This window comes from Oncorhynchus nerka, unplaced genomic scaffold, assembly GCF_034236695.1.
Source record: "Oncorhynchus nerka isolate Pitt River unplaced genomic scaffold, Oner_Uvic_2.0 unplaced_scaffold_1179, whole genome shotgun sequence".
In the NCBI taxonomy this organism is placed as follows: Eukaryota; Metazoa; Chordata; class Actinopteri; order Salmoniformes; family Salmonidae; genus Oncorhynchus; species Oncorhynchus nerka.
The window spans coordinates 5,203-24,671 of NW_027040149.1; the positions used below are offsets into that span (position 1 = coordinate 5,203).

The 19,469-nt window shown below is 42.0% G+C and overlaps 1 protein-coding gene across 1 annotated transcript in view; it reads left to right on the forward strand.

Annotated features, from left to right (window-relative positions):
* Window positions 1-2,355: 2,355 nt before the first annotated feature.
* LOC135569190 (neurotrypsin-like) overlaps window positions 2,356-19,469 on the forward strand; it is a gene marked incomplete at its 5' end in the record, with an annotated part of 93,373 nt that continues 76,259 nt past the window's right edge. Inside the window, 2 exon segments of the mRNA XM_065015986.1 lie at window positions 2,356-2,391; window positions 2,465-2,490. Coding sequence (XP_064872058.1) covers window positions 2,356-2,391; window positions 2,465-2,490 — 62 coding nt within the window.

The window sequence follows — 19,469 nt, forward strand, 5'->3', positions numbered from 1 at the left end:
CTGGGCCCTCTCTCCTCGGCCCCTCTCTCCTCGGCCCTCTCTCCTCGGCCCTCTCTCCTCGAGCCCTCTCTCCTCGGCCCTCTCTCCTCGGCCTCTCCTCTGATTGATTCTCAGTTTTATGTAACAGCTTGTGTTGTTGGGAAGTGTTGGAGCTGTGTGTGTCATGTGTCTGAAGTGTGTGTTGTGTGTGTGTGTGTGTGTGTGTGTGTGGTGGAAGGGTGTTGTGTGCAACGTTTGTCCTCTGAATGGAGAAGACTCTGGTACCTTATTAAGAGTCCACATCACGTAAACACAGCACACATACACCTCTGAGGCCCTCTTCCTCAACTGATGACACCCCTGTCTGAGGTTCTGAATAGCATGACCGTGATAAGATCATGAAAACATTTAGTACACCCATGTGGAAACAACTGATCATAAAACACACACACACACACACACACACACACACACACACACACACCCCTTTGGCCCAGAGACAAGGGCAGAGAGTTCCATCAGGTGAGAAACACACAGTACCTGACTGACTGGTGTGTGTGTGTTTCTTGACAGGTGTAGAGGAGTGATGAGCTTTGAACAGACTGACACGGCTCTGACTGAGAGACATGGGGGTTGGGTGTTATGTAGAATGGTATTGACATGAGAGACATGGGGAGAGTTGGGTGTTATGTGACATGGCATTGGAGACATGAGACATGGGGAAGTTGGGTTTATGCAGAACCCTGACATGGAGAACAGGGGAGAGGGTTTGATATGTGAATGGTATTGGACATGAGAGACAGGGGAAGGGTGTTATGTGAATGGTATTGGAGACATGGGGAGTTGGTTTACTGTAGAGGACACCTCTGACTGTTGAGACATGGGGAAGGGGTTTACTGTGACACCTCGGAGACTGAGAGACATGGGGAAGTTGGGTGTTGACTGTAGAACATTGGAGACATGGAGAGATGGGGAAGTTGGGTGTTGACTGTAGAACATTGGAGACATGGAGAGACATGGGGAAGGGTTTGACTGTGAATGGTATTGAGACATGGAGAGACATGGGGAAGTTGGGTGTTATGTAGAATGGTATTGGAGACATGAGAGAGACATGGGAGAGTTGGGTGTTATGTAATGGCATTGAGACATGGAGAAACAGGGGAAGGGTGTTATGTGAATGGTCTGAACATGAGAGACATGGGGAAGGGTTTATGTGACATCTGACTGAGACATGGGGAATGGTTTGACTGTAGACACCTCTGACTGAGAGACATGGGGAAGTTGGGTGTTATGTAGAACACCTCTGACATGAGAGAGAGGGGAGGAAGGGTGTTATGTAGAATGGTATTGAACATGGAGAGAGGGGGAGAGTTGGGTGTTTATGTAGAATGGCATTGACATGGAGAGAGAGGGGAGAGTTGGGTGTTACTGTGAATGGCATTGGAGACATGAGAGAGATGGGGAAGTTGGGTGTTTATGTAGAATGGCATTGACATGGAGAGAGATGGGGAAGGGTGTTGACTGTAGAATGGCATTGAGACATGAGAGACATGGGAGAGTTGGGTGTTACTGTAAACCTCTGACAGAGAAACATTGGGAAGTTGGGTGTTACTGTGAATGGCATTGAGACATGGAGAGAGAGGGGAAGCTGGGTGTTATGTAGAATGGTATTGGAGACATGGAGAGAAGGGTTTGACTGTTACAGAATCTGACTGAGAGACATGGAGAGGAAGGGTTGGGTGTTATGTAGAATGGCATTGGAGACATGGAGAGAGATGGGGAGAGTTGGGTGTTATGTAGAATGGCATTGAGACATGGAGAGAGAGGGGAATGTTATGTAGAATGGCATTGAGACATGGAGAGAGGGGGAGAGTTGGGTGTTATGTAGAATGGCTGACTGAGAGACATGGAGAGAGAGGGGAGAGTTAACCAGGTGGCTAGTTGTAGAATGCCTTTTTAAAGCGTCCAGGGCTAACTGTTTTTTCTGGATGTGCCCTCCTCCTCTCTTCTATCCTCCTCCCCTTCACCTCCTTCCCTCTCTCCTATCCTCCTTCCCTTCCCCTCAGGTCTCTCTATCCTCCCTTCCTTCCCTTCCTAACCTCTCTCCTATCTCCTCCTTCTCCTCCCTCCCTCCCCTCCCCTCCCTCCCTCCCTCTCCTCTCCTCTCCTCTCCTCTCCTCCCCCTCCCTCCCCTCTCCTCTCCTCTCCTCTCCTCTCCTCTTCCCTAACCCTCCCTCCCTCCTCCTCCTCTCCTCTCTCCTCTCCCCTCCCTCCCTCCCTCCCTCCCTCCCTCTGTGTTGCAGGTGTCCAGGTAGGCTGGTAGGAGAACAGCGTTGTGACCAGGAGAAGTGAGGGGTTATTCCAGGGACCAGGTAGGTGTGTGACGATGGATGGACAGACGTAAACGCAGAGGTGGTAGTTGACAGCTGGGACACAGGTCTGTTTCTATAAGTAACACTACCGTTCTGTTTCTATAGTAACAGAGGTGGTGTGTCGACAGCTGGGACACAGGTCTGTAACACTACCGTTCTGTTTCTATAGTAACAGAGGTGGTGTGAAACAGCTGGGACACAGGTCTGTAACACTACCGTTCTGTTTCTAAAGTAACACTACCGTTCTGTTTCTATAGTTTAACAGCTGGGACACAGGTAGTAACACTACCGTTCTGTTTCTATAGTAACAGGTAGTGGTATTCGACAGCTGGGACACTAGGTCTGTAACACTACCGTTCTGTTTCTATAGTAACACTACGTCTATAGTGGGGATGAGGTGGTGACAGCTGGGACACAGGTCTGTAACACTACCATTCTGTTTCTATAGTAACAGAGGTGGTGTGTCGACAGCTCATAGGACACAGGTCTGTAACACTACCGTTCTGTTTCTATAGTAACACTACCGTTCTGTTTCTATAAGTAACACTCGTTCTGTTTCTATAGTAACACTACCGTTCTGTTTCTATAGTAACACTACCGTTCTGTTTCTATAGTAACACTACCGTTCTGTTTCTATAGTAACACTACCGTTCTGTTTCTATAGTAACACTACCAGGTCTGTAACACTACCGTTCGGTGACTCACTGTTTCTATAGTAACGTGACTCACTCTACATTGTAACGTGACTCACTCTACATTGACCAGAGTGTTTCTATAGTAACGTGACTCACTCACATTGACCAGAGTGTTTCTATAGTAACGTGACTCACTCTACATTGACCAGAGTGTTTCTATAGTAACGTGACTCACTCTACATTGACCAGAGTGTTTCTATAGTAACAGGACTCACTCCACATTGACCAGTGTTTCTATAGTGTGTGACTCCCTCCACATTGATCAGTGTTTCTATAGTAACGTGACTCTCTCCCCTTCCTCCCCACCCTGCCTTCTTCCATTCTCTCATTCTCTCTCCACATTGACCAGAGTGTTTCTATAGTAACAGGACTCACTCCACGTTGACCAGTGTTTCTATAGTAACAGGACTCACTCCCACATTGACCAGTGTGTTTCTATAGTAACAGGACTCTCTCCCCTTCCTCCCAACCCCTGCCTTCTTCCATTCTCTTTCCACATAAACCAGTGTTTCTATAGTAACGTGACTCACTCCACATTACTGACCAGTGTTTCTATAGTGCGTGACTCCCTCCACATTGACCAGTGTTTCTATAGACGTGACTCTCTCCCCTTCCTCCCCACCCTGCCTTCTTCCATTCTCTCTCCACATTGACCAGTGTTTCTATAGTAACGGACTCTCTCCCCCTTCCTCCCAACCCTGCCTTCTTCCATTCTCTCTCCCTCTGTTTTAGTCTACACTTCATCGTGTTTCTCAGAGCAGGGCATTCCTCCGTGTCACGCTACACGCTACAATTTACACGGTACACACACGCGTGTGACTTGGGCCAAGTGGACTGGTAGACTGTAGTCTGATACTGAGTCACACACACACACACACACACACACACACACACACACACACACACACACACACACACACACACACACACACACACACACACACACACACACACACACATGTTAAATCATTATGGAACACATAAGCTGAAGTACATTCTGTAGCTGAAACTCTCCAGTAAGTAAGGTGTGTTTAGTGGTGTTGAGGTGTGTTTAGTGTGTTGAGTTTAGTGGTGTTGAGGTGTGTTTAGTGGTGTTGAGGTGTGTTTAGTGGTGTTGAGGTGTGTTTAGTGGTGTTGAGGTGTGTTTAGTGGTGTTGAGGTGTGTTGAGGTGTGTTTAGTGGTGTTGAGGTGTGTTTAGTGGTGTTGAGTGATGATATTTAGTGTGTTGAGTGTTTAGTGGTGTTGAGGTGTGTTTAGTGGTGTTGAGGTGTGTTTAGTGGTGTTGAGAGAGTGTTTAGTGGAGTGTTGAGGTGTGTTTAGTGGTGTTGAGGAGTGTTTAGTGGTGTTGAGGTGTTTAGTGGTGTTGAGGTGTGTTTAGTGGTGTTGAGGTGTGTTTAGTGGTGTTGAGGTGTGTTTAGTGGTATTGAGAGTGTGTTTAGTGGTGTTGAGTGTTTAGTGGTGTTGATGTTTAAGTGTGTTGTTTAGTGGTGTTGTTTAGTGGTGTTGAGGTGTGTTTAGTGGTGTTGAGGAGTGTTTAGTGGTGTTGAGGTGTGTTTAGTGGTGTTGAGGTGTGTTTAGTGGTGTTGAGGAGTGTTTAGTGGTGTTGAGGTGTGTTTGAGAGTTGTGTTTAGTGGTGTTGAGTGTGTGTTAGAGGTGTTGAGAGTGAGTGGTGTTGAGGTGTGTTTAGTGGTGTTGAAATGTGTTTTGAGAGTGTGTTTAGTGGTGTTGGTGTGTTTTGAGGTGTGTTTAGTGGTGTTGATGTGTGTTTAGTGGTGTTGAGGTGTGTTTAGTGGTGTTGAGGTGTGTTTAGTGGTGTTGAGAGAGTGTTTAGTGGTGTTGAGGTGTGTTTAGTGGTGTTGAGGTGTGTTTAGTGGTGTTGAGGTGTGTTTAGTGGTGTTGAGGTGTATTTAGTGTGTTTAGTGGTTGAGGTGTGTTTGTGGTGTTGAGGTGTGTTTAGTGGTGTTGAGGTGTGTTTAGTGGTGTTGAGGAGTGTTTAGTGGTGTTGTTTTAGTAGTGTTGTGTTGTGTGTTTAGTGTTGAGGTGTGTTTAGTGGTGTTGAGGTGTGTTTTAGTGGTGTTGAGGTGTGTTTAGTGAGTGTTGAGGTGTGTTTAGTGGTGTTGAGGTGTGTTTAGTTGGTGTTGTGTTTAGTGGTGTTGAGGTGTGTTTAGTGGTGTTGAGGTGTTGTGTTTAGTGTTGGTGTTGAGGTGTGTTTAGTGTTTAGGTGTTGAGGTGTGTTTAGTGGTGTTGAGGTGTTTAGTGGTGTTGAGGTATGTTTAGTGGTGTTGAGTGTGTTTAGTGGTGTTGAGGTGTGTTTAGTGGTGTTGAGGTGTTTTGATTGAGGTGTGTTTAGTGGTGTTGAGGTGTGTTTAGTGGTGTTGAGAAGTGTTGAGTTTAGTGGTGTTGAGGTGTGTTTAGTGGTGTTGAGTGTGTTTAGTGGTGTTGAGAGTGTTGAGGTTTAGTTTAGTGTTGAGTGTGTTTAGTAGTGTTGAAGTGTTTTAGAGTGGTGTTGAGGTGTGTTTAGTGGTGTTGAGGTGTGTTAAGTGGTGTTGAGGTGTTTAGTGGTGTTGAGAGTGTTTAGTGGTGTTGAGTGTGTGTTTAGTGGTGTTGAACATGTGTTTAGTGGTGTTGAGAGTGTGTTTAGTGGTGTTGAGGTGTGTTTAGTGGTGTTGAGTGTGTTTAGTAGTGTTGAGAGTGTTTAGTGGTGTTGAGGTGTGTTTAGTGGTGTTGAAGTGTTTAGTGGTGTTGAGAGTGTGTTTAGTGGTGTTAGGGAGTGTTTAGTGGTGTTGGAGGTGTTGAGTGGTGTTGAGGTGTGTTTAGTGGTGTTGAGTGTATTTAATGGTGTTGAGGTGTGTTTAGTGAGGTGTTGAGGTGTGTTTAGTGGTGTTGAGGTGTGTTTAGTGGTGTTGAGGTGTGTTTAGTGGTGTTGAGGTGTATTTAGAGCTGTTTGGTGTTGAGGTGTGTTTAGTGGTGTTGAGAGTGTGTTTAGTGGTGTTGAGGTGTGTTTAGTGGTGTTGAGTGTGTTTAGTAGTGTTGAAAGTGTTGAGGAGTGTTTAGTGGTGTTGAGGTGTGTTTAGAGTGTTGAGGTGTGTTTAGTGGTGTTGTGTTTAATGGTGTTGAGTGTGTTTAGTGGTGTTGAGGTGTGTTTAGTGGTGTTGAGTGTGTTTAGTGGTGTTGAGGTGTGTTTAGAGTGTTGAGGTGTGTTTAGTAGTGTTGAAGTGTTTTTTAGTAGTGTTGAGTTGAGGTGTTTAGTGGTGTTGGGTGTGTGTTTAGTGGTGTTGAGGTGTGTTTAGTGGTGTTGAGTGTGTTTAGTGGTGTTGAGGGGGTGGTTGAGAGTGTGTTTAGAGCTGTTGAGGTGTTGAGGTGTGTTTAGTGGTATTGAGAGTGTTGAGAGTAGAGGTTGAGTGTGTTTAGTGGTGTTGAAGTGTGTTTAGTGGTGTTGAGGTGTGTTTAGAGGTGTTTAGAGTGTGTTTAGAGGTGTTGAGGGTGTTTAGTGGTGTTGAGAGTGTTTAGTGGTGTTGAGAGTGTGTTTAGTGGTGTTGAGGTGTGTTTAATAGTATTGAGTGTGTGTTGAGGTGTGTTTAGTGGTGTTGAGAGTGTTTAGTGGTGTTGAGGTGTGTTTAGTGGTGTTGAGGTGTGTTTAGTGGTGTTGAGAGAGTGTTTAGTGGTGTTGAGTGGTATTTAGTAGTGTTGAGGTGTGTTTAGTGGTGTTGAGGAGTGTTTTAGTAGTGTTAGTAGTGTTTTAGGTGTGTTTAGTAGTGTTGAGGTGTGTTTAGTGGTGTTGAAAGTGTGTTTGAGTGATGAGTATTTAGTAGTGTTGAGTGTGTTTAGTGGTATTGAGGAGTGTTTAGTAGTGTTGAGAGTATTTAGGTGTTGAGGTGTGTTTAGTAGGTTAGAAAGGTATTTAGAGTGGAGTTTAGGTATTTAAGTAGTGGGAGAGTTGGGTGTGTTTAGTGGTGTTGAATGTTTATTGTTGAGTGTGTTTAGTGGTGTTGAGGAGTGTTTAGTGGTGTTGAGGTGTGTTTAGTGGTGTTGAGGTGTTGAGAGTGTGTTTAGTGGTGTTGAGGGTGTGTTGAGGTGTGAGGTGTGTTTAAGTAGTGTTGAGTAGGTGTGTTTAGTGGTATTGAAGTGTGTTTAGTGGTGTTGAGGTGTGTTTAGTAGTGTTGAAGAGGTATGTTTAGTGGTGTTGAAAAATGTTTAGTTGAGTGTTGAGGTGTGTTTAGTAGTGTTGAGAGTGTGTTTAGTGGTGTTGAGGTGTATTTTAGTGTGTTTAGTGGTGTTGAGTGTGTTTAGTGGTGTTGAGGTGTGTTTAGTGGTGTTGAGGTATATTTGTAGTGTTGAGGTGTTGAGGTGTGTTGAGAGTATTTAGAAGTGTTGAGGTGTGTTTAGTGGTGTTGAGTGTGTTTAGTGGTGTTGAGTGTTGAGGTGTGTTTTAGTGTAGTGTTGAGGTGTGTTTAGTGGTATTGGGTGTATTTAGTGAGAGGTTGAGGTGTTGAGTAGTAGTGGTTTAATGGTGTTGAAGTGTGTTTAGTGGTGTGAGTGTTGAGTGTGTTTAGTGGTGTTGAGTGTGTTTAGTAGTATTGGGGTTATGTTTAATGGGTGTTGAGTGGTGTTGGAGTGTGTTTAGTAGTGTTATGGAGTATTTAGTGGTATTGAGTGTTTAGAAGTGTTGGTGTATATTTAGTGGTATTGAAGTATGTTTAGTGGTGTTAAGGTAATGTTTAGTGGTGTTGGTATGTTTAGTGTAGTATTGAGGTGTGTTTAGTGGTGTTGAAAAGTGTGTTTAAGTAGTAGTGGTGTTAAAGGTGTATTTAGTGGTATTGAGGTGTGTTTAGTGGTATTGAGGGTGTGTTTAGTGGTGTTGAGGTGTGTTTAAAGTGGTGTTGAGAGTATGTTTAGTAGTATTGAGAGTATGTTAAATGTAGTATTGGTGTTTAGTGGTATTGAAGTGTTTAGTAGGTGTTGAGTAGTGTTTAGTTTAGTGTTGAGGTGTGTTTAGTGGTGTTGAGGTGTGTTTAGAGGTGTTGAGTGTGTTTAGTGTGTTTAGTGGTGTTGAGAGTGTGTTTAGTGGTGTTTAGGTGTTTGAGTTAGTGTGTTTAATGGGTGTTTGAGGTGTGTTTAGTGGTGTTAGTGTTTGTGTGGTGTTGAGGTGTGTTTAGTAGTGTTGAGGTGTTTAGTGGTGTTGAGTGGTGTTGTGTTTAGTAGTGTTGAAGTGTGTTTAGTGGTGTTGAAAGTGTGTTTAGTGGTGTTGAGGTGTGTTTAGTAGTGTAAAGTGTGTTTAGTGGTGTTGAGTGTGTTTAGTGGTGTTGAAATTTAGTAGTGTTTAAGTGTGTTTAGTGGTATTTAGATGTGTTTAGTGGTATTGAAGTGTGTTTAGTGGTGTTTAGGAGTGTTTATGGTATTGAGGTGTATTTAGTGGTAGTGGTTTGAGGTGTGTTTAGTGGTATTGAGGTGTTTAGTGGTGTTGAGGTGTGTTTAGTAGTGTTGAGGTGTTTAGTGGTGTTGAGGAGTGTGTTTAGTGGTGTTGAGTGTTTGTGTTTAGTAGTGTTGAGGTGTGTTTAGTGGTGTTGAGGTGTGTTTAGTGGTGTTGGTGTGTTTAGTGGTGTTGAGTGTGTTGAGGTGTTGGTGTGTTTAGTGGTATGTGAGAGGTGTATTTAGTAGTGTTAAAGTAGTATGTTTAGTAGTGTTGAGGTGTTGAGTGTGTTTAGTAGTGGTGTTGAAATGTGTTGAGTAGTGTTAGTGGGTTTAGAGGTGTTGAGGTGTGTTTAGTGAGAGTGTTGAAGTGTGTTTAAATGGTGTTTAGAGGTGTTGAGTGTGTTAGGTGTTGAGAGTGTGTTTAGTGGTATTGTTGAGTGTGTTTAGTGGTGTTGAGGTGTGTTTAGTGGTGTTGAAGTGTGTTTAGTAGTGTTGAGACATGTTTAGTGGTGTTGAAGTGTGTTTAGTAGTGTTGAGGTGTGTTTAGTAGTGTTGAGGTGTATTTAAAGGTTGAGAAGTGTTTAGTAGTGTTGAGAGTGTTTAGTAGTGTTAAAGTGTGTTTAGTGGTGTTGAGGTGGTGTGTTTAGATGTGTTTAGTGTTGAGGTGTGTTTAGTGGTGTTGAGGTGTGTTTAGTGGTGTTGAGGTGTGTTTAGTAGTGTTGAGAGTATTTTAGTAGGTGTTGAGAGTGTGTTTAGTGGTGTTGAGGTGTTTAGTGGTGAGTGTTTAGTGGTGTTGGAGTTTAGTGTGTTTAGTGGTGTGTGTTTAGTGGTGTTGAGAGTGTGTTTAGTTGGTGTTGTGTTGAGGTGTGTTTAGTGGTGTTGAGTGTGTTTAGTGAGTAGTTGGGTGTATTTAGGTAGTGTTGAGGTGTGTTTAGTGGTGTTGAGGTGTGTTTAGTGGTGTTGAGTATGTTTAGTAGTGTTGAGGTGTGTTTAGTGGTGTTGAGAGTGTTTAGTGGTGTTGAGGTGTGTTTAGTGGTGTTGAGGTGTGTTTAGTGGTGTTGAGAGTGTGTTTAGTGGTGTTGAGGTGTGTTTAGAGGTGTTGAGGTGTATTTAGTGGTGTTGAGGAGTGTTAGAGTGGTGTTGAGGTGTGTTTAGAGTATTGAGGTGTTTAAAGTGTTGAAGTGTTAGTATTTAGTGGTGTTGAGAGTAGTGTTTAGTAAGTGTTGAAGTGTGTTTAGTAGTATTGGAGTTATTTAGTAATTGAGAGTGTGTTTAGTGGTGTTGAGGTGTATTTAGTAGTGTTGAGAGTGTGTTTAGGGTGTTGAGGTGTGTTTAGTGGTGTTGAGGTGTGTTTAGTGGTGTTGAGGTGTGTTTAGTGGTGTTGAGGTGTGTTTAGTGGTGTTGAGGTGTGTTTAGTGGTGTTAGGGTGTATTTAGTTTGGTGTTGAGTGTGTTTAGAGGTGTTGAAGTGTTGAGATGTGTTTAGTTTAGTGTTGAAGTGTATTTAGTAGTATTGAGTATGTTTAAGTGGTATTGAGGTGTGTTTAGTAGTATTGAGGTGTTGAGGTGTGTTTAGTATGTTTGTTTAGTAATTGTTGAGTATTTAGTGGTGTGAAAGTGTGTTTAGTGGTGTTGAGGAGTGTGTTTAGTTGGTGTTGAAAGTGTGTTTAGTGGTGTTGGGGTGTGTTTAGTAGTGTTGAGGTGTGTTTAGTGGTGTTGGGTGTGTTTAAATAGTGTTGAGGTGTGTTTAGTGGTGTTGAGAGTGTGTTTAGTGTGTTGTTGTTTAGTGGTGTTGAGGTGTGTTTAGTGGTGTTGAGGTGTGTTTAGTGGTGTTGAGGTGTGTTTAGAGTGTTGGTGTGTTTAGTGGTGTTGTGTTTAGTTGGTGTGTTTAGTGTGTTGAAGTGTGTTTAGTAGTGTTGAGGTGTGTTTAGTGGTGTTGAGAGTGTTTGGTGTGTTTAGTGGTGTTGAGGTGTGTTTAGTGGTGTTGAGTGTGTTTAGTAGTGTTGAGGTGTGTTTAGTGGTGTTGAGTGTGTGTTTAGTGGTGTTGAAGGTGTGTTTAGTAGTGTTGAAAGTGTGTTTAGTGGTGTTGAGGAGTGTTTAGTGGTGTTAAAGGTAGTGTTTAGTGGTGTTGAGTGTGTTTAGTGGTGTTGGGGTGTGTTTAGTGGTGTTGAGGTGTGTTTAGTGGTGTTGGGGTGTGTTTAGTGGTGTTGAGGTGTGTTTAGTGGTGTTGAGGTGTGTTTAGTAGTGTTGAGAGTGTGTTTAGTGTTCAGTGTTGAGAGTGTTTAGTAGTGTTTAGTGTTGAAGTGTATTTAGTAGTGTTGAGGTGTGTTTAAAGTGTTGAAAGTGTGTTTAGTAGTGTTGAGCGTGTGTTTAGTAGTGTTGAGGTGTTAGTGGTGTTTAGTAGTGTTGAAAGTGTTTAAGTGGTGTTGAGGTGTGTTTAGTGTATTGTGTAGTGTTTTAGTAGTGTTGAGGTGTGTTTAGTGGTGTTGAAGTGTTGGTGTAGGTGTTGAGTGGTGTGTTTAGTAGTGTTGAGGTGTGTTTAGTGGTGTTGAAAGTGTGTTTAGTAGTGTTGAGTGGTGTTAGTGTTTTGTTTAGTGTTGAGTAGTGTTTAAAGTGTTGAGTGTGTTTAGTGTTGAGGTGTGTTTAGTAGTGTTGAGGTGTGTTTAGTGGTGTTGAGGTGTGTTTAACAGTGTTAAAAGTATATTTAGTAGTATTGGTGTGTTTAGTGGTATTGAAGTGTGTTGTTTAAGTAGTATTGAGAGTGTTTTAAGTGTTGAGTGTATTTAGTAGTGTTGAGTGTGTTTAGTGGTGTTGAGAGGTGTGTTTAGTAGTGGTGTTGAGGTGTGTTTAGTGGTGTTAAAGTGTGTTTAGTGGTGTTGAGTGTGTTTAGTGACAGTGTTGAGGTGTTTTTAGTGTTGAGGTGTGTTTAGTAGTGTTGAGAGTGTTTAGTAGTGTTGAGTGTGTTTAGTGGTGTTGAGGTATTTAGTAGTGTTGAGGTGTGTTTAGTGGTGTTGAGAGTGTGTTTAGTAGTGTTGATTGTTGAGGTGTATTTAGTGGTGTTGAGGAGTGTTTAGTGGTGTTGAGGTGTGTTTAGTGGTGTTGAGTGTGTTTAAGTGGTGTTGAAGTGTATTTAGTAGTGTTGAGTGTGTTTAGAGTGTGTTTAGTGGTATTTAGTGTGTTGAGGTGTGTTTAGTGGTGTTGAGGTGTGTTTAGTGGTGTTGAGAGTGTGTTTAGTGGTGTTGAGGTGTGTTTAGTGGTGTTGAACGTGTGTTTAGTAGTGTTGAGAGTAGTTTTAGTAGTATTTAAGTGTTAGGTGTCTTTGTGTTTAATAGTGTTTAAAAGTGTTTAGTGTGTTGAGAGTTGTGTTTAGTATATTGAAGTGTGTTTAGTAGGTATTTAGGTGTATTTTAGTGGTGTTGAAGTGTGTTTAGTGAGTTAAAAGTGTGTTTAGTAGTGTTGAGGGTGAGTGTGTTTGAGTGGTGTGTTTAGTGGTGTTGAGAGTGTTTTAGTGGTGTTGAGAGTGTGTTTAGTAGTGTTTAGTGTGTTTAGTAGTGTTGAGGTGTGTTTAGTGGTGTTGAGTGTGTGTTTAGTAGGTGTTAGGGTGTGTTTTAAAAGTATTGAAGTGTGTTTAGTGGTGTTGAGTGTGTTTAGTGGTGTTGAGAGTATTTTAGTGGTGTTAAAGTGTTTAGTAGTATTGAAGTGTATTTAAGTGTGTTTAGTGTTGTAGTGTATTTAGTGGTGTTAGTATTGACGTGTGTTTAGTAGTGTTAGAGTGTGTTTAGTAGGTGTTGAGGTGTGTTTAGTAGTTAGTGGTGTAGGTGTGTTTAGTGTGTTGAGGTGTGTTTAGTGGTGTTGAGGTGTGTTTAGTAGTGTTGAGGTGTGTTTAGTTGAGGTGTTGGGTGTTTTAGTAGTGTTGAACGTGTTTAGTGGTGTATTTTAGTAGTGTTGAGTGTGTTTAGTGGTGTTGAGGTGTGTTTTAGTGGTGTTGAGAGTGTGTTTAGTAGTGTTGAGGTGTGTTTAGTTGTTGAGGTGTGTTTAGTGCAGTGTTGAGGTAAGTGTTTAGTGGTGTTTAGTAGTGTTGGGAGTGTGTTTAGTAGTGTTGAGTGTGTTTAGTAGTGTTGAGTGGTGTTTAGTAGTATTGAGGTAGTGTTTAGTGGTGTTTGAAAGTGTGTTTTAGGTGTGTTTAGTAGTATTTAAAGTGTTGATGTGTTTAAAGTGTTGAGAATGTTTGTGTTTAAAGTGTTTGAGAGTGTGTTTAGTAGTGTTGAGGTGTGTTTAAAGTGTTGAGGTGTTGTGTGTGTTTAGTGGTATTTGAGTGTGTTTAGTAGTGTTGAGGTGTGTTTAGTGGTGTTGAGGTGTTTAGTAGTGTTGAGTGTGTTTAGTGGTGTTGAGTGTTGAGTGTGTTTAGTGGTGTTGAGGTGTGTTTAGTAGTGTTGAAGTGTGTTTAGTGGTGTTGAGAGGTGTGTGTTTAGTGGTGTTGAGGTGTGTTTAAAGTGTTGAGGTGTGTTTAGTAGTGTTGAGGTGTGTTTGAAGTGTTGAGTTTAGTGTGTTTAGTGGTGTTGAGGTGTGTTTAGTGGTGTTGAGAGTGTTTAGTGTTAAAGTGTGTTTAGTGGTGTTGAGAGTGTGTTTAGTGGTGTTGAGGTGTGTTTAGTAGTTTTGTGGTGTTGAGAGTGTGTTTAGTAGTGTTGAGGTGTTTAGTAGTGTTGAGTATGTTTAGTGGTGTTGAGGTATTGTTTAGTGTTGAGTGTGTTTAGTAGTGTTGAGGTGTGTTTAGTAGTGTTGAGAGTGTGTTTAGTAGTGTTGAGTGTGTTGAGGTGTTTTAGTGGTGTTGAGTGTGTTTAGTAGTGTTGAGAGTGTGTTTAGTAGTGTTGAGTGTGTTTAGGTGATGTGTTTAGTAGTGTTGAGGTGTGTTTAGTGTGTTGAGTAGTGTTTAGTAGTGTTTAGTTTAGTGTTGAGAGTGTGTTTAGTAGTGTTGAAAGTGTTTAGGGGTGTTGTTGAGTGTGTTTAGTAGTGTTGAGGTGTGTTTAGTAGTGTTGAGTAGTATTTAGTAGTGTTGAGTGTATTTAGGTGTGTTTGTGGTGTTAGGTGTTTAAATTGAAGAGTGTTTAGAGTGTGAAAGTGTGTTTAGTGGTGTTGAGGTGTGTTTAGTGGTATTGGGTGTGTTTAGGGTGTTGAAGGTGTGTTTAGTAGTGTTGAAAGTGTGTTTAGTAGTATTGAGGTGTTTAGTGGTGTTGAGAGTGTGTTTAGTGGTGTTGAGGGTGTGTTTAGTGGTGTTGAGGTGTGTTTAGTAGTGTTGAGGTGTGTTTAGTAGTGTTGAGGTGTGTTTAGTGGTGTTGAGGAGTATTTAGTGGTGTTGAGAGGTGTGTTTAGTAGTGTTGAAAGTGTTTTAGTGTGTTGAGTGTGTTTAGAAGTATTGAGGTGTGTTTAGTGGTGTTGAGAGTGTGTTTAGTGGTGTTGAAGAGTGTTTAGTGTTGAGGTGTGTTTAGTGTTTGAAGGTGTGTTGATGGTGTTGAGGTGTGTTTAGTTAAATGAAGTGTGTTTATTAAGTGTTGAGGTGTGTTTAGTGGTGTTGAGTGTTTAGATATGTGTTTGTTTAGTAGTGTTGAGAGTGTGTTTAGTGGTATTGAAGTGTTGAGAGTGTGTTTAGTAGTGTTATGTGTTTAGTAGTATTGAGGTGTGTTTAGTGCTATTTGTTGAAATATGTGTTTAGTGGTGTTGAGGAGTGTTTAGTGGTGTTGATGGTGTGTTTAGTGGTGTTGAGGTGTAGTGTTTAGTAGTGTTGAGAGGTGTGTTTAGTGGTGTTGAGGTGTGTTTAGTGGTGTTGAAGTGTTTAGTGGTGAGGTGTGTTTAGTGGTGTTGAGGTGTGTTTAGTGGTGTTGAGGTGTGTTTAGTGGTGTTGAGGTGTGTTTAGTGGTGTTGGGGTGTGTTTAGTGGTGTTGAGGTGTGTTTAGTGGTGTTGAGAGTGTGTTTAGTGGTGTTGAGGTGTGTTTAGTGGTGTTGAGGTGTGTTTAGTGGTGTTGGTGTGTTTAGTGGTGTTAGAGTGTGTTTAGTAGTGTTGAGTGTGTTTAGTGGTGTTGAGGGTGTGTTTAGTGGTGTTGAGTGTGTTTAGTGTGTTTAGTGGTGTTGAGTGTGTTTAGTGGTGTTGAGGTGTTTAGGTGTTGGGTGTGTTTAGTGGTGTTGAGGTGTTGAGTGTGTTTAGTGGTGTTGAGGAGTGTTTAGTGGTGTTGGGGTGTGTTTAGTGGTGTTGAGGTGTTGAGGTGTGTTTAGTGGTGTTGAGGTGTGTTTAGTGGTGTTGAGTGTGTTTAGTGGTGTTGAGGGTGTTGAGGTGTGTTTAGTGGTGTTAGAGTGTGTTTAGTGGTGTTGAGAAGGTGTGTGGTTTGAGGTGTGTTTAGTGGTGTTGAGAGTGTTTAGTGGTGATGAGGAGTGTTTAGTGGTGTTGAGGTGTGTTTAGTGGTGTTGAGTGTGTTTAGTGGTGTTGAGGTGTGTTTAGTGGTGTTGGGGTGTGTTTAGTGGTGTTGAGGTGTGTTTAGTGGTGTTGAGAGTGTGTTCAGTGGTGTTGAGAGTGTGTTTAGTGGTGTTGAGGTGTGTTTAGTGGTGTTGGAGGTGTGTTTAGTGGTGTTGAGAGTGTTGAGAGTGTGTTTAGTGGTGTTGGTGTGTTTAGTAGTGTTGAGGTGTGTTTAGTGGTGTTGAGTGTGTTTAGTGGTGTTGTAGGTGTTGAGGTGTGTTTAGTGGTGTTGTGTGTTTAGTGGTGTTGAGTGTGTTTAGTGGTGTTGAGGTGTTGAGGTGTGTTTAGTGGTGTTGGTGTTGAGGTGTGTTTAGTGGTGTTGAGGTGTGTTTAGTGGTGTTGAGTGTGTTTAGTGGTGTTGAGGTGTTGAGAGTGTGTTTAGTGGTGTTGAGGTGTGTTTAGTGGTGTTGGGTGTGTTTAGTGGTGTTGAGGTGTTGAGGTGTGTTTAGTGGTGTTGAGGTGTTGAGGTGTGTTTAGTGGTGTTGAGGTGTTGAGGTTGTTTAGTGGTGTTGAGGTGTGTTTAGTGGTGTTGAGAGTGTGTTTAGTGGTGTTGAGTTGAGTGTTGTGTGTTTAGTGGTGTTGAGAGTGTTTAGTGGTGATGAGAGTGTTTAGTGGTGTTGAGGTGTGTTTAGTGGTGTTGAGGTGTTGAGGTGTGTTTAGTGGTGTTGAGGTGTGTTTAGTGGTGTTGGGGTGTGTTTAGTGGTGTTGAGGTGTGTTTAGTGGTGTTGAGGTGTGTTTAGAGGTGTTGGGGTGTGTTTAGTGGTGTTGAGGTGTGTTTAGTGGTGTTGAGTGTGTGTTCAGTAGTGTTGAGTGTGTTTAGTGGTGTTGAGGTGTGTTTAGTAGTGTTGGGGTGTGTTTAGTGGTGTTGAGGTGTTGAGTGTGTGTTTAGTGGTGTTGAGGTGTTGAGGTGTGTTTAGTAGTGTTGAGGTGTGTTTAGTGGTGTTGAGGTGTGTTTAGTGGTGTTGAGAGTGTGTTTAGTGGTGTTGAGGTGTTGAGGTGTGTTTAGTGGTGATGAGGGAGTGTTTAGTGGTGATGAGGAGTGTTTAGTGGTGTTGAGGTGTGTTTAGTGGTGTTGGGGTGTGTTTAGTGGTGTTGTGTTGAGAGTGTTTAGTAGTGTTGAGGTGTGTTTAGTGGTTGGTGTGTTTAGTAGTGTTGAGGTGTGTTTAGTGGTGTTGAGTTGTGTTTAGTGGTGTTGAGGTGTGTTTAGAGGTGGTGAGGTGTGTTTAGTGGTGGTGAGCAGTGTTGATGGTGTGTGTAATAGTGTTGAGGTGAGTTGAGAGTGTGTTTAGTGGTGTTGGGGTGTGTTTAGTTGTGTTGAGAGTGTTTAGTAGTGTTGAGGTGTGTTTAGTAGTTTGAGGTGTTTGTAGTAGTGTTGAGTGTGTTTAGTAGTGTTGAGGTGTGTGTAGTAGTGTTGAGGTGTGTTAGGAGTGTTGAGGTGTGTGTAGTAGTGTTGAGGTGTGTAGTAGTGTTGAGGTGTGTGTAGTAGTGTTGAGGTGTGTGTAGTAGTGATTGAGGTGTGTGTAGTAGTGTTGAGGTGTGTTTAGTAGTGTTGAGGTGTGTGTGGTAGTGTTTAGCTGTGTGTAGAGTGTTGAGGTGTGTGTGGTAGTGTTGAGTGTGTGTAGTAGTGATGAGGTGTGTGTAGTAGTGTTTATGTGTGTTGGGGTGTTGAGTGTGTGTAGTAGTGTTGAGGTGTGTTTAGTGGTGTTGAGGTGTGTGTAGTAGTGTTGAGGTGTGTGAGTGTGTTGAGGTGTGTGTGGTAGTGTTGAGGTGTTTGTAGTAGTGTTGAGGTGTGTGTAGTAGTGTTGAAGGTGTGTAGTAGTGTTGAGGTGTGAATCGTACTGTTGAGGTGTGTTGAGTGTGTGTAGTAGTGTTAGTGTGTAGTTTTGAGTGTGTGTAGTAGTATTGAGGTGTGTTTAGGTAGTGTTGAGGTGTGTTAGTAGTGTTGAGGTGTGTTGGTAGTGTTGAGGTGTGTAGTAGTGTTGAGGTGTGTTTAGTAGTGTTGAAGTGTGTGTTAGTAGTGTTGAGGTGTGTTGAAAGTGTTGAGGTGGATTTAGTAGTGTTGAGGTGTGTTTAGTAGTGTTGAAGGTGTTTAGAGTGTTGAGGTAGTAGTGTTGAGGTGTGTTTAGTAGTGTTGAGGTGTGTTTAGTGGTGTTGAGGTGTGTTAGTAGTGTTGAGGTGTGTGTAGTAGTGTTGAGGTGTGTTTAGTAGTGTTGAGTGTGTGTGTAGTGTTGAGGTGTGTTTGGTAGTGTTGAGGTGTGTGTAGTAGTGTTGAGGTGTGTAGTAGTGTTGAGGTGTGTTATAGTGTTGAGTGTGTTTAGTAGTGTTGAGGTGTGTTTAGTAGTGTTGAGGTGTGTTTAGGAGTGTTGAGTAATTGGTGTGTAGTAGTGATGAGGTGTGTGTAGTAGTGATGAGGTGTGTGTAGTAGTGTTGAGGTGTGTGTTAGTGATGAGGTGTGTGTAAGTAGTGTTGAGGTGTGTGTAGTAGTGTTGAGGTGTGTGTAGTAGTGTTGAGGTGTGTAGTAGTGTTGAGGTGTGTGTAGTAGTGTTAGATGGTAGTAGTGTCATTAGTAGTGTTGAGGTGTGTAGTAGTGTTGAGGTGTGTTTAGGAGTGTTGAGGTGTGTGTGTAGTAGTGATGAGGTGTGTGTAGTAGTGTTGAGGTGTGTTTAGAAGTGTTGATGTGTGTGTAGTAGTGTTGAGGTGTAATATGGATGTAGTAGTGTTGAGGTGTGTAGTAGTAGTGATGAGGTGTGTGTAGTAGTGTTCAGTGTGTGTCGTACTGTTGAGGTGTGTGTAGTAGTGTTGAGGTGTGTGTAGTAGTGATGAGTGTGTGTAGTAGTGATGAGGTGTGTGTAGTAGTGTTGAGGTGTGTGTAGTAGTGATGAGGTGTGTTGGGGAGTGTTGAGGTGTGTGTAGTAGTGTTGAGGTCTGTGTAGTAGTGATGAGGTGTGTAGTAGTGATGAGGTGTGTGTAGTAGTGTTGAGGTGTGTTAATATGAGATGTGTAGTAGTGTTGAGGTGTGTTAGGGAGTGTTGAGGGTGTGTAGTAGTGTTGAGTGTGTGTAGTAGTGTTGAGGTGTGTGTAGTAGTGATGAGGTGTGTGTAGTAGTGTTGAGGTGTGTGTGTAGTAGTGTTGAGGTGTGTGTAGTAGTGTTGAGGTGTGTGTAGTAGTGTTGAGGTGTGTGTAGTAGTGATGAGGTGTGTGTAGTAGTGTTGAGTGTGTGTAGTAGTGATGAGATGTGTAGTAGTGTTGAGGTGTGTTGGGGAGTGTTGAGGTGTGTAGTAGTGTTGACATTTACATTTACATTTAAGTCATTTAGCAGACGCTCTTATCCAGAGCGACTTACAAATTGGTGCTTTCACCTTATGACATCCAGTGGAACAGCCACTTTACAATAGTGCATCTAGGTCTTTTAAGGGGGGGGGGAGAAGGATTACTTTATCCTATCCTAGGTATTCCTTAAAGAGGTGGGGTTTCAGGTGTCTCCGGAAGGTGGTGATTGACTCCGCTGTCCTGGCGTGTGTGTAGTAGTGTTGAGGTGTGTGTAGTAGTGTTGAGGTGTGTGTAGTAGTGTTGAGGTGTGTGTAGTAGTGATGAGGTGTGTGTAGTAGTGTTGAGGTGTGTGTGTAGTAGTGTTGAGGTGTGTGTAGTAGTGTTGAGGTGTGTTGAGGTGTGTGTAGTAATGTAATGTAGATGGTAGAATCGTTCATTAATATGGATTCATAATGTAATGTAGATGGGAGAATCGTTCATTAATATGGATTCATAATGTAGATGGTAGAATCGTTCATTAATATGGATTCATAATGTAGATGGTAGAATCGTTCATTAATATGGATTCATAATGTAGATGGTAGAATCGTTCATTAATATGGATTCATAATGTAGATGGTAGAATCGTTCATTAATATGGATTCATAATGTAGATGGTAGAATCGTTCATTAATATGGATTCATAATGTAGATGGTAGAATCGTTCATTAATATGGATTCATAATGTAGATGGTAGAATCGTTCATTAATATGGATTCATAAATGTAGATGGTAGAATCGTTCATTAATATGGATTCATAATGTAGATGGTAGAATCGTTCATTAATATGGATTCATAATGTAGATGGTAGAATCGTTCATTAATATGGATTCATAATGTAGATGGTAGAATCGTTCATTAATATGGATTCATAATGTAGATGGTAGAATCGTTCATTAATATGGATTCATAATGTAGATGGTAGAATCGTTCATTAATATGGATTCATAATGTAGATGGGAGAATCGTTCATTAATATGGATTCATAATGTAGATGGTAGAATCGTTCATTAATATGGATTCATAATGTAGATGGTAGAATCGTTCATTAATATAGATTCATAATGTAGATGGTAGAATCGTTCATTAATATAGATTCATAATGTAGATGGTAGAATCGTTCATTAATATAGATTCATAATGTAGATGGTAGAATCGTTCATTAATATGGATTCATAATGTAGATGGTAGAATCG